The sequence below is a fragment of the Coturnix japonica genome, chromosome 2 (assembly GCF_054131305.1).
Source record: "Coturnix japonica strain WE chromosome 2, WE-NBRP24, whole genome shotgun sequence".
NCBI classification, from domain to species: domain Eukaryota; kingdom Metazoa; phylum Chordata; class Aves; order Galliformes; family Phasianidae; genus Coturnix; species Coturnix japonica.
Window position 1 is genome coordinate 63,517,821 of NC_140664.1, and position 11,033 is coordinate 63,528,853.

Genomic DNA, 11,033 nt, shown 5'->3' on the forward strand with positions numbered 1-11,033 from the left:
AATGGAAATGTGAATTTTATGTTGTACTCCAGACCTTTTTATCTAGAACAGGAAGAAATTTCCAGTTATTATGAATATCTCTGTTTTGACTTCTGTTTATTTAATTCAGCCTCTAAATTGGGGCTCTATGTATGATGGTCTCGTAATAGGATTACTATTATATATATGTGTGTGTGTTTGTGTGTATATGTACACAATCATATGCACACATATGTGTACACACATGCACACATATATACTGAAGCTGTAGTTGTGTAATCTCTCCTGGTCAGGCCTGATATGAAGTTGTCTCTTATTGCTTTTTGTAATTCTTTGCATGAGAACAGTTATACAGAAAATGTATAAGTAAGACTTTTTAGTACAAATCTAATAAAATTAGGAGACTGTAGCCATACTTTCCATCTTCACAATAAGGGATAAACATATAAGCGGGCATAGTTGTGTGCAGTGATGAAAGTTTATTTTTATTCCTCACTCCTTTTCAGTATTTTCTCCTAGAATCTGTCTTTATGAATTGATATTGTATGTCTAAGTAGGTTTGAGTGAGTATTACGGCAGTTAACAAATACTACTGTACAATCTTCTATTTTGAAAGGAAAAGATATTGTATATGTAGTAATTATGTATATTAGAAAACAAGAAATGTCATTATTGTGTTGCTTAAGACTTATTTGTAGGAAGACCATACGAATATCGTAGAAAATAAATAGATGATATTTATGCGACTGTGAATGATGATTTCTTAAACTCTGGTTTAAAAAACAATTACTGGTGCAATTTGCTATTGCCACACTATTAGCTCTTATTAGCTTAAAAAAATGAGTTTAGTTAGATTGATCTATAAGTAATTGAAGTAGTTGAGATTACAGAGGTGCTTCTTGATTTGAAGGACTTTTCTGAGATTTCGTAGCAAAAGTAGGTGCTTTATGTAATGTTGACTTTGTAGAGATTTGTTATTTCTTGAAAGTGCAATTGAGTGATCTTTAATCTCTCTGGTGTGTTTTCTGTGATATTAAAAAAATAGTAATTTGGCAGTAGCTGCAGGTGCTTGCCTTGGAATTATAAATTTTCATTCAAGATAACATTACTGGGGCTTCCAGGTACAAGCTGAAGTTAACAATAAGGATCATAAGAATCAGATGATTCCATTTATATTGACTCATGTGGATTTTAACCCAAACAGTCTAAGCAGTACTAGATATGTTAAGTTGTAAACTGCTTAACACAGTAACTGTGTATGAAAGGTTTGTGCATTTACATTCTTTTATGAAAGAAGAGAAGGGATGGGTTTGAAACATAGGAGTGGAGTTCTCCTGGGGCACTGACTTAGCCAAACTTGAAGTAGGTGAACTGTTGAATCTTCTCTCAGATGCATGTCGTAAGTTTAAAAAAATGTGATCGCAAAGCAAGCTTCTCTATTTTGCATTGTACTACAAAAAACTGAAGGAAATTAAATCACGAAGCAAATAGGTTTGTCCTCTATCCTCAACCTAGCTCCCTTCCCATTCTTTTTTGCCACTGTTGTACAATGCCATAGATCATCCCATGTTCTAAGGCTTATTTGTCACCCCTGTGTAAAACATCTAACTATTCTGTGGTTTTTTTTTTTAAATACCGAAATATCAACTTGTTCTCTGTCATCAGTGGCAATTTGTGTTCTAATCGTCTGGCCAATGCAGTAGCTGGCCAGACAAGATGGATGAAGTCAGAATTCTTGACCTTGTCTCAGTGGAATAACTAATAATGTCTCTCTCCACTCACAGTCTGCTGATTTAGAAAAATATATAGGAACTTAAAGGACTTCTGGATCTTCATTCCCTTGTAAAATTTAGTAATGGTTGTGGGAAACAACAACTACATGAACTAGGAATAGACTGTCAGAACAAGTCTGACATATGGTCAGCACAGTTGTGTAATGTTAGAAAACTGGGCTTAATAATTGAATGCTGAATGGTTCCTAATTTTTTGATTGATGATACATTTTAGCTTTTCTTTCTTTAAGGCACTTATTTATAAATTTGAGTGTATGTTGCTGTTAGTAAGAGGACCTAACTAACTTTTCTAGGTAGAACTGCTAGAATAATTGATGCTTGAAGATTTTTTCCTCTGTTTTATTCTATTATCTTTTTATTTGTTACTGAAAATCTTGTCTCAGAAATACTTGGCTGCAAACAAATGACTGCTCCTTTTGATTTTAGATCTATTATTCTTTGGACTTGGTTCCAAAGTCACCTGATTGAACTGTCTCCCTATAATCAGCCATTTTTTTGGCTTACGGAATTGGAAGTCCTCAAGTCCAGTGGCACTGTGATTTCAGGCTGTTAACTGCCTGCTAGATACATTGAGTTCTTTTGGTATTTCCGCACAAAAATGAGGTGTATATCAAAGGTAAATACCCACAGCTAGGAAGGCAAAAGACAATTTATAGACAGCAATAGAAAAGAATATACTTGTGTGTGCGTATGTTTGTGTACATATACATAATTCATCATGTATTTAGTCTTCAGAATTATTCCTGAATGTCTTTTCAGTATCATATATCATATAAGTAAGAGCCAGCATTTTACTTCCGTGATAGCTGATTCTAACAGTACCTAATGTACTAAATAAATGAATAAACATCTTCCTGTTTCTCTCCATACTTCACATCCATCAACTAATTTTGGAAGGTAGGCTGTTAATCTCTGATCTGCTATAGAGGTGTAGCACCAAATAAGTATGGGCATTAAATATGTACATATGTTTGCTAAACATAATTTTATCCTCTGTTAAAAGTACAAGTGCTGTTTCTTGCGGTATTTTAACACTTGCAGTTCATAGAGCATTTCGATTTTTAGTGATTTGTGGTCAGTAGCAAATAAAACTCATTATATTCTATTCACTAAAGCACACTTAGCATGTCATTAAAGTCCATTAACTCTTTGTTCAAGCCCCTTAGCTCCTTTCCTTGTTTATTAATTGGTTGATAAAAATCTCAAAACTGATTTTTAGTGATTGATTATTCATTCTAGAGTTCCATTTTTGACACACATGGCCTCAGGAACTTAACATTTTGAGAATGATTCATTGCTTGATTAGTAAGGACTTTACCTCAAAGCAAAACCATTAGGGTTTATCATGCGTGACTCAAAGGCTATATATCACACCCACTCTTGTAATAGTTGTTTTCCCCAGATAATGTCTGTGAGAACTGCACCCATGGTATAATTTAGCTCTTTTTGGCTTGAATAAATATACTGTTCTTTGAAAGGGTTACATTTAACTTATCATTTTGTTGCTGTTTCTACTAAATGTAGATTTTTTTTTTCTCATAACCACTAGAAGTAGTTTATTGGCTTTTACATGTAATTAAAATTCTCTATTTTAATGGTGTTCAAATAGTGTTATGATTCTGTTTCTCTAAGACTTATTTAGCTTTAATAGTGAAATATTTACAGTACCACGAAGGCTCCTTTTTATTTGAGGGTGTATTCCAAATCTACTACAAAGTAGTTAGTTTGAGATGTGTTTATTGAGATTACTGGCACAATTCTAATGTATTTCAGTCTGAGGTAGCAATTATTTGCTCCACTGAGGGACATTCTTTATGTAAGATTAACTACTTTATGGACAAACAGATAAAACTGATGCTACTGTCTTCATCAGTCCTCACTGCCCTTCCTGAGAGAGCCTTAAAGATCCATGTAGAAGAATGCCACCATCACAAGAAGAAAGAGTTGGAAGTAAGAGTCCCTGTGTATGTAGCTGGGGAACGGAGCACCTCATCTAGGATCTTCTAAGCTGCATATTCTCAGCTAAAAAGGGTTTCAGCTTCACTCAGTCTTGTCTACTGAATTTCTCCCCCTGAATTGCTGAATAGCCAGGTATGGTATAGAAACTCTCTTCTCCATTCAAATCATCAAAGGGCCAGAGGTAAATTCACCCTCTCACCACTGGTCTTGTTCTTATTTTAGTGCTATTGCTTCAGTGTAACCTGTCAGAGGATTCCTCAGGCTTTGATTCAGTCCTTGGGGATATGTCCAGATTGCATCTTCTCAGTATATAAAGGCAGTGGCAAAAAGTGATTAATCTAATTGACTTTTCCATGACTAGTGCCTTTTTCAATGGGAAAAATACTGTTTTGCAAGGCTATGTATTCTGCTTTCAGCCTAATGTGATGCAGTCCATACATCCCTTGTGAGATGAGATGCCTCATCTCTGTGGGGACAGAAAGGACCTATGAATGCTTTAAGTGAAAATGGAACCAGTAGGCCACAATTCCTAATAGAAACAAATACAGATATCTTATTTATTTGAAATAAATCTTTATATCATCTTTTAATCTGAAATATTGGATATCTTTGCTGAAGCTTAAGGCATTGCCAGGCTGTCTTGAAGGAATATACTCCATAGGCAAGCAAGGAATTGCTATGCAGTAGCGTAAGCAGAACTTGAATAAAATATGCATGCCATGTTTATAGAAAGATGGAAAACCCTCTTATTTTATGCTTCTTAGTAATATTTCTATGTTAGCCTTTTTTGGGGTACAGTAGCATCTGAATCATAAAAGCATTATAGCTGGTAACAACTAATTACTGTGTGTGGTAAAAGATGTAACGACTTTGCAAGTTTGCATACATGGTCTTTATGAAATAGCCCATTTAATTTGGTTACCCAGATGTGATTGTGAAAGCACGGTTGGTGTGCCTTCAGGTAGTTGAAGTAACATAGCAAACTAGATACTTTTCTGCTGTGGCTTACAGTAAGTTATGCCAATTTCTTTGATTTACAGGAGATGATAATTGCATGTTGTGGTTGGAAGACAAGTACATGTTAGTTTCTATTTCTTGCTAAGTAAGAGGCTTTAATACTCAGATTTAGTGAAATGTTCTTTATGCTTGTGTTCATCGTTATCAATTTATATGTTTACTATACCAATGACTGACTGTATGATTAAGGAGAGAGAGAGCTGTGTAATTCAATAGCATTTTACTCCAAACTCTAAGACATAGATGACATTTCTCTTAATCATTGATGATGGCTACACCAAAATGACTCATATGAATCATGTTCTTGACTGACGTCAGTAGACCTTCAGTCATTGCAGCGCCTCCACTCCCACCTCCAGAGCATGTCATGCTGCTTATGTGTTCCTTGTGCTTTCCTCATCACTTGAGTTGGGATTCTGCTTTGTAGTACTCACCAGAGGAAGTCTAGTAGTAGATTTTGGATTCTTAGAAAAAACAAATAATTCCAAAATAGTATAAACACTTTCTTTAAAATAAAACCTTCTGTTTCTTTGCATCTATATTCCTTGCAGTCACTACGATTTCAAATCAGTTGTTGCTCTAACCACCACCTCTCTGAGTAAAAACGTGACTTGTGTGGTCATTTTCCACATTCAGATCTTTTTAATAAAAGGTGTAGTTTATGTTGGAGCTGAACTGTTGATTAAATCTGTAAACTGACAAAAAGAAATTAGGAAAATATTTTTTTTATCCATTTGTCATTGCCAGTTGGCATGTTAGATCTGCTTTATGTTTCAGCTGTGCTTAACTACTAACTTCCATATAGTTAGTATTTGTATATTGTCAAGCCTTTAATTATTCTGCAGTGGATAATTTAAACCAGTGTGAAAAAGGAAAAAGTGGCTAATGTAAAAAGAGTTGGTATAATGAAGTGAAGGGGTCAGAAGTCAGGGAGCAAGAAGACAGTAATGATGAGTATCAAAACTTTATAGGCATTATGTTAAGGTTTTTATTATTAAATGTTCCATTCCCACTTCTTACCTTGAGCTCTTTGAAGTTTAGTGGTTGCCAGTTTCTTGGTGTAATATTAGTAATTTGGTGTGGAAAGAGCTTTGGAGGTATTTAGACATCGTAAAGTTAAGCATCTGCTTGAGTTCTTTGTTGGATGAAGGACCAGCATGCTCAGATCTTGAGATGGTAGGATGGAACAGGATGCTTTAAAACATTTTTAAAGGAATCATACCCTTTCCCATTAGGAAATCTGAAAGCATTTGGTATAGATAACATATTTTTATCTTGTTCATTGTTTATACACTTTACACCAATCTACTTATTAAAACCCAAAGCCTATTAAAGGCCTTTGAATTCAGGGTCTTTCATGTTACAATGTGTCTATTTACTGCCTTCAGTAGGCTTGTAATATATTTAACTTGAAGCGGTTAACAAGCATACCTTGGAGTGTTATTTTCTGTTCTGTGACACTTAACAAAATCCCATTATACAATTAAGTAGTATTATAATGCTAAAATGTTAATTTGTTCTGCATTCTGTTGAAATTGAATTTTTTTTTCCTTGTGCATCAGCCCATGAGTTTTGTATAAAACCTATAATTTAAGCACTACACCATAGAAGTGCCCTAAATTAGTAACCTTTTGCCTTTGGTACCTTAATTACATGTCATTATTTAGTACTTAAAGAGCAACCTCTAGCTATTGGTTAAATATTTGCTAGCTAATTAGATTTGTCATGTTAAAGAAAACAGTAGCCCTTGCCACTATCCTAATTTGAATGGGGCTTCAGAGTTTTGAGAAAATGCTTTTTTTTTCCCCCCAGGCTTTCCTAGAGGAAAACTGAACTTTCTATGTGTTTGTTTTGTTTTGTTGTTTTATTTCCTATTTAGTGAGTCTGTTGTCATGCATTATCTATCTATTACTTCTCAATAAGCAACTGAAAGATATGCATTTTAGAGAAGGCTGATCTGTCTCAGTTGTGTCTTCTGGGTACATTTACTTCTCCCAATTTTTATGAGCATCTCATATGCTCAATTTATTTTTATTGTGGAAACAAATGTGAATCAGAAAATATTTTGACTACTATTACCTGTCTCTCAGATTTTATTTTCTTACCTATTAGAGGAAGCAAGTGTGTGTTGTTTGATCAGATTCATAAGGAATACAGTTGATTAGAACATCTGCTAAACTATTTTCTGACATGCGTGAGAATTGTCTTTCTCATATATATATATATATATATATATATATATATATTTAATGGGATATGGAAATTGTACAATGCAAAAATTGTGAACATTTTATAGGTTGACTTTATCTTCAGTGTTTTATCCATGTGTTCTGGGTTGTGTTATGTTTGCATTTTTATTTGTTTTGTCTTTTTCTGTGCTATTTCCTTTGTGTGAAAACATATGAATGAATTGTAGTTTATGGCTGCAGTTAGATAGGATTCTATGATGTGAAATATGTCTTACATCATTTCCTGAATTTCTTTTTGAGGTTCACAGAAAAAAAGTAGTGGAAGCTTGTCTACAGCAGGTTCTATTTGACTTGACTCCTAGCCAGTCATTCAGTTTAGTATCTCCGCTTACTCTTATCTAGGTCTCAATTTATTGTCTGCACTGTCCATTTGTTTTTGAAAGCATAATGTATCCAAATAATTTCTTCATCATTTCTTCACATTTGTTTTATTACATTGCAGGTTAAAAATTGAAGAGGTTGGCATGGTTACAAATCGGTGCTCAGTTCTCCATTTATATTTGTTGTTGTAATGTCACTGAACTTTTATTTTAAAAAATCCATCAGGGACAAATGGAGAAATTTATGCTGATACAAGTCTTCAGCTTGCTCATGTGTTTTTCTTCTATGAGAAGTCCATTTATGGAACAGGGAAACATTTGATCTCTAGTGTATAACTTTGTTACCATGATAAGCATTTTTCTTTTCTGAAGTGTATTATCTTATTTATTTGTTTTTTCTTGGTGTATTATCTTATTTATTTGTTTTTTCTTGGAGTAGGGATCATGGTGGGGAATGCCAGTAGTGCACTTACAGAGAAACCTGTTGGCCTGAACGGTCTGTGTCTAAGTACTTCAGACTTGGAAGTAGATAGTTCCTCTGATAACTTCTTTTCACATTATCTGTATGTGTTTCCTTTGTCCTTTATATATTAGAAACCTGAAAGCTCCAAAATCGTTGCTTCACTATTTATATGTCGGTATGAGTGATTTGTTGATTATTGACTGCATTTATTCACATTTTCAAATTCAACAAGGCAATCTGTAAAGGCAGTGACTGTCCATGAGGCTCCGTTCTTTGGAGGAAAAAAAAACGTGTTCTATGGAAACTTTTCCCCTAGAGGAGTTTTTGAGATTTATGTGGATTACAGAGTTTTAAGAAGGGTCATTCTTTAATTTTCTTTCCGAACAAAAATGCCAAGACACAATTTTAGCAGGTAATAATAAAAATTGAAAACTGTTTTGTGTTCTGGGAGTGGTGCCAACGTATCTGTATTTGCAACTCCCAGGACAGGTCTAAGAGAGAAAGCTTTTCCTCATTGCCCTCAGAAGACTGCTAGAACAAGCCTGTGACATTTCTGTTCCATTGCATCTGTGTTATTTACTTCCCTTTCACATTATTTTCTTTAGAAATTTATGGTCAGTGCAAAGGGGGAAGAGGAAAGTCATAGCCGTTTGTTTTGATCACAGGTGCATTTTTCTAATAGGAAGTCACGTTTCATTTGACATGTGTGATATTTGAATGATTCTGTAATAGATCCTCAGCCAGAATAAATTATGGGAGTTAATGTCTCTGACTGTGAACACAAACTGGGATCTGTTCTCTAGCCCAGGTAAGTTTTCTTCAGGTTCTTTTTAGTGAAACAACTCAGACTGCGAATTTAAACATTTCCTAAATTGTTATGACTTCTTGAAGAGATTCAAAGTCTGATCTTATTTGTTGAAACAACTTATGTTGTCTCTTGATGTTTTACTATTATTTTGAGCAAACTAATCAAACTGAGAATTTCTGTGTATATGTTGCTTTTTTGTAGAAACAATGTGCATATCAGACAAAGGATTTTTAAAATGAAATGTGCACATCCAGAGTTTTCCAGTCTGTGTTCCTGAAGACTCCTCAGTGCCTTACTGAGACAATAATTTGTTGCAGCTTTATTGTGAGCTTTGTTGATTACACTGTAAACCTCTTTGATGCTGGATTGCTGCAAGTGCTCTGTCTTTGAAAATGAGACATTATTATTAAGAGAACTAAACCTGAATTTAAAGTTGTAAATAGTAGTTTGAAAAATTGGTGTGCTGCAAATCAGTATTTTTACAATAAATAAAGATTCCTCTTTTTATTTTACTCTCATTTTGGCATTACATACGGAACAAGGCTACTTTCAGTTGAAAAATGGGTTGTTCCAGCAGAGTGCAGCAAAAGGCAAATAGTGTAAATATGTTTAGGAGTTTGTATGCTGCTTAAAAAAAAAAAGAAGAAGAATTGAGATAAAAGGAGTTTGCAATGCATAAAATAGTAGATGAAACATGGAGATTCTGTTTAAGAAAATTGCAGTTTAGTAAGTTTAGTAAGATCTTTCTGCACATTTTTCCTTCTGCAACTCTGAGACTTAGACTTTGCTAGGAAAATAATTAAGGGAGTTTTAACATACAATGAATAATATAGAGAGAACTATAAAGAACTTCTAAGCATGAGTGGTAAACAGAAGCAGAACTTTGATTTTTAGTAACTAAATGCTATTGTTAATCTGAGTCTGGACTGTAAGCTTGTAGAACTACTGAGATTACAATTATTTTTTCCTTCTTCCAATTGCTCATACTTGGGGAGTTAGACTACACTGCCTTTCATAATTGTAGCTGCTGTATTTTTCCCCTCTTACTTAATTAATTAGAATTTACTAAGTCTTATTTTTGGCCTTTGTTTCACCATAGCATGCAAAATTTCCTTTAGCCTTTAGAAGCCTTACTTTAAGTGACACAATTATGATTATATAGTTACCTTCTCCCTCAAAAATGTAAATAAGAGTAAGTGTGAGAATATTTGGTTGTGGGTAACATATACAATTTAAGTCAGCCTTCTAGTTTACTCTTGGGGAAAATTTCCAATGACACAAAAGGATTCTTGCTTGTTCCTTGTGTCTGCATGTTTAAAGTTACTTTAAGATATTTTTTCTTTATATAGGCATAATTTTGCTAAGTATTACTGATTAAAGAGCAGTGAAGAGACCACCAAGAAGTATAGTCATTTTGTAAACCAATAGTAGTTCTCAGAACCTGAGAAGAGGAAATCTAGTCTTAAAATATGTGTTAATGGGTATAAGAGATACTTAGCTAAGAAAAATTGAATATGTATGTATGCACATACAAATTCAGTGATTGATAATTGCATATGCACAATATTTATTATGAAATCACAAAAGAATGTAGTCTTTCTTAATCCATCTGTTAAAATTTATATAATTTGAATCAAGCTGTACATTTTCACTAATGGTTTCTAACATTATTCCCATGTCAGAACCTGGATTTAAAGCACTAAATAGGCTTATGTTTTCACTGCCTAGGCTACTGCGTGATCCCCTGGTTCTCCTGATCCTGGGCTTCAAAATGCTTTACACTGCCAAAGTTGAAGTGGGAAGTGTTCCTAGGCGAGTTCATTCTCAGCTCATTAATCAGTGGGAACAAGTCAAATGCAGCACTAAAGGTTTGCAAGTCTGGGATTCCCATCCAGTCGCTTGAGGGCACTGGAGACTTATCCCCACAGTGTGCCCTAAGATCCTTCAGTTGATCCCCTTTCCTTTTGTCAAGAGTGGCCCTTTCCGACACCTCTAACCACCAGAGTGATAGTTCTGCACTACTTCCTCCTCCTTCCTGCTGGCCAAATTAAGACAACAATCTCCCTGATTACTACCTGGGGAGTCACTAACCTTGCCATGTTGAAGGACAGGGATTCTGAGTTGGAGAACAATCAAATTAGGCTTTCAGGAGGCCATTCTGGCATTGCAGTCTGCTGCAACAACCAGTTCCCCAGCATTCCCATGTGCTTTTGTCTCCAGTAGCTGCTGGTAACAGCCTCTGGTATATGCTAAGTGAGGATTTTTCTACCATTACCTGAATTCTCACATATGGCAAAAATCAGATTTTTTTAACAGTGTGAAGTAACTCTAAATTGCTGTAGTACCTACAGACTCCAGTTAAGGTCAAGGAACACCATGTATTGGGTGCTGTGTAAAGAGAGAATAAACTTCCTTTTTTTTTCCCCAAAAAAGATCTTCCTGTTT

The 11,033-nt window shown here is 34.6% G+C and overlaps 1 protein-coding gene across 22 annotated transcripts in view; it reads left to right on the plus strand.

The window, feature by feature from the left end:
* Positions 1 to 11,033, plus strand: part of BBS9 (Bardet-Biedl syndrome 9) — a 257,151-nt gene that overhangs the window by 71,752 nt on the left and 174,366 nt on the right. The window contains exon 20 of one of the 22 annotated variants that reach the window (XM_085540002.1): positions 3,646 to 3,789. The exons of the other annotated variants lie outside the window; for them this stretch is intronic. Coding sequence (XP_085396128.1) covers positions 3,646 to 3,675 — 30 coding nt within the window. The 3' untranslated portion in view covers positions 3,676 to 3,789. Of the gene's footprint in view, positions 1 to 3,645; positions 3,790 to 11,033 lie in introns of those variants that run through there. 22 annotated transcript variants of the gene reach the window in all.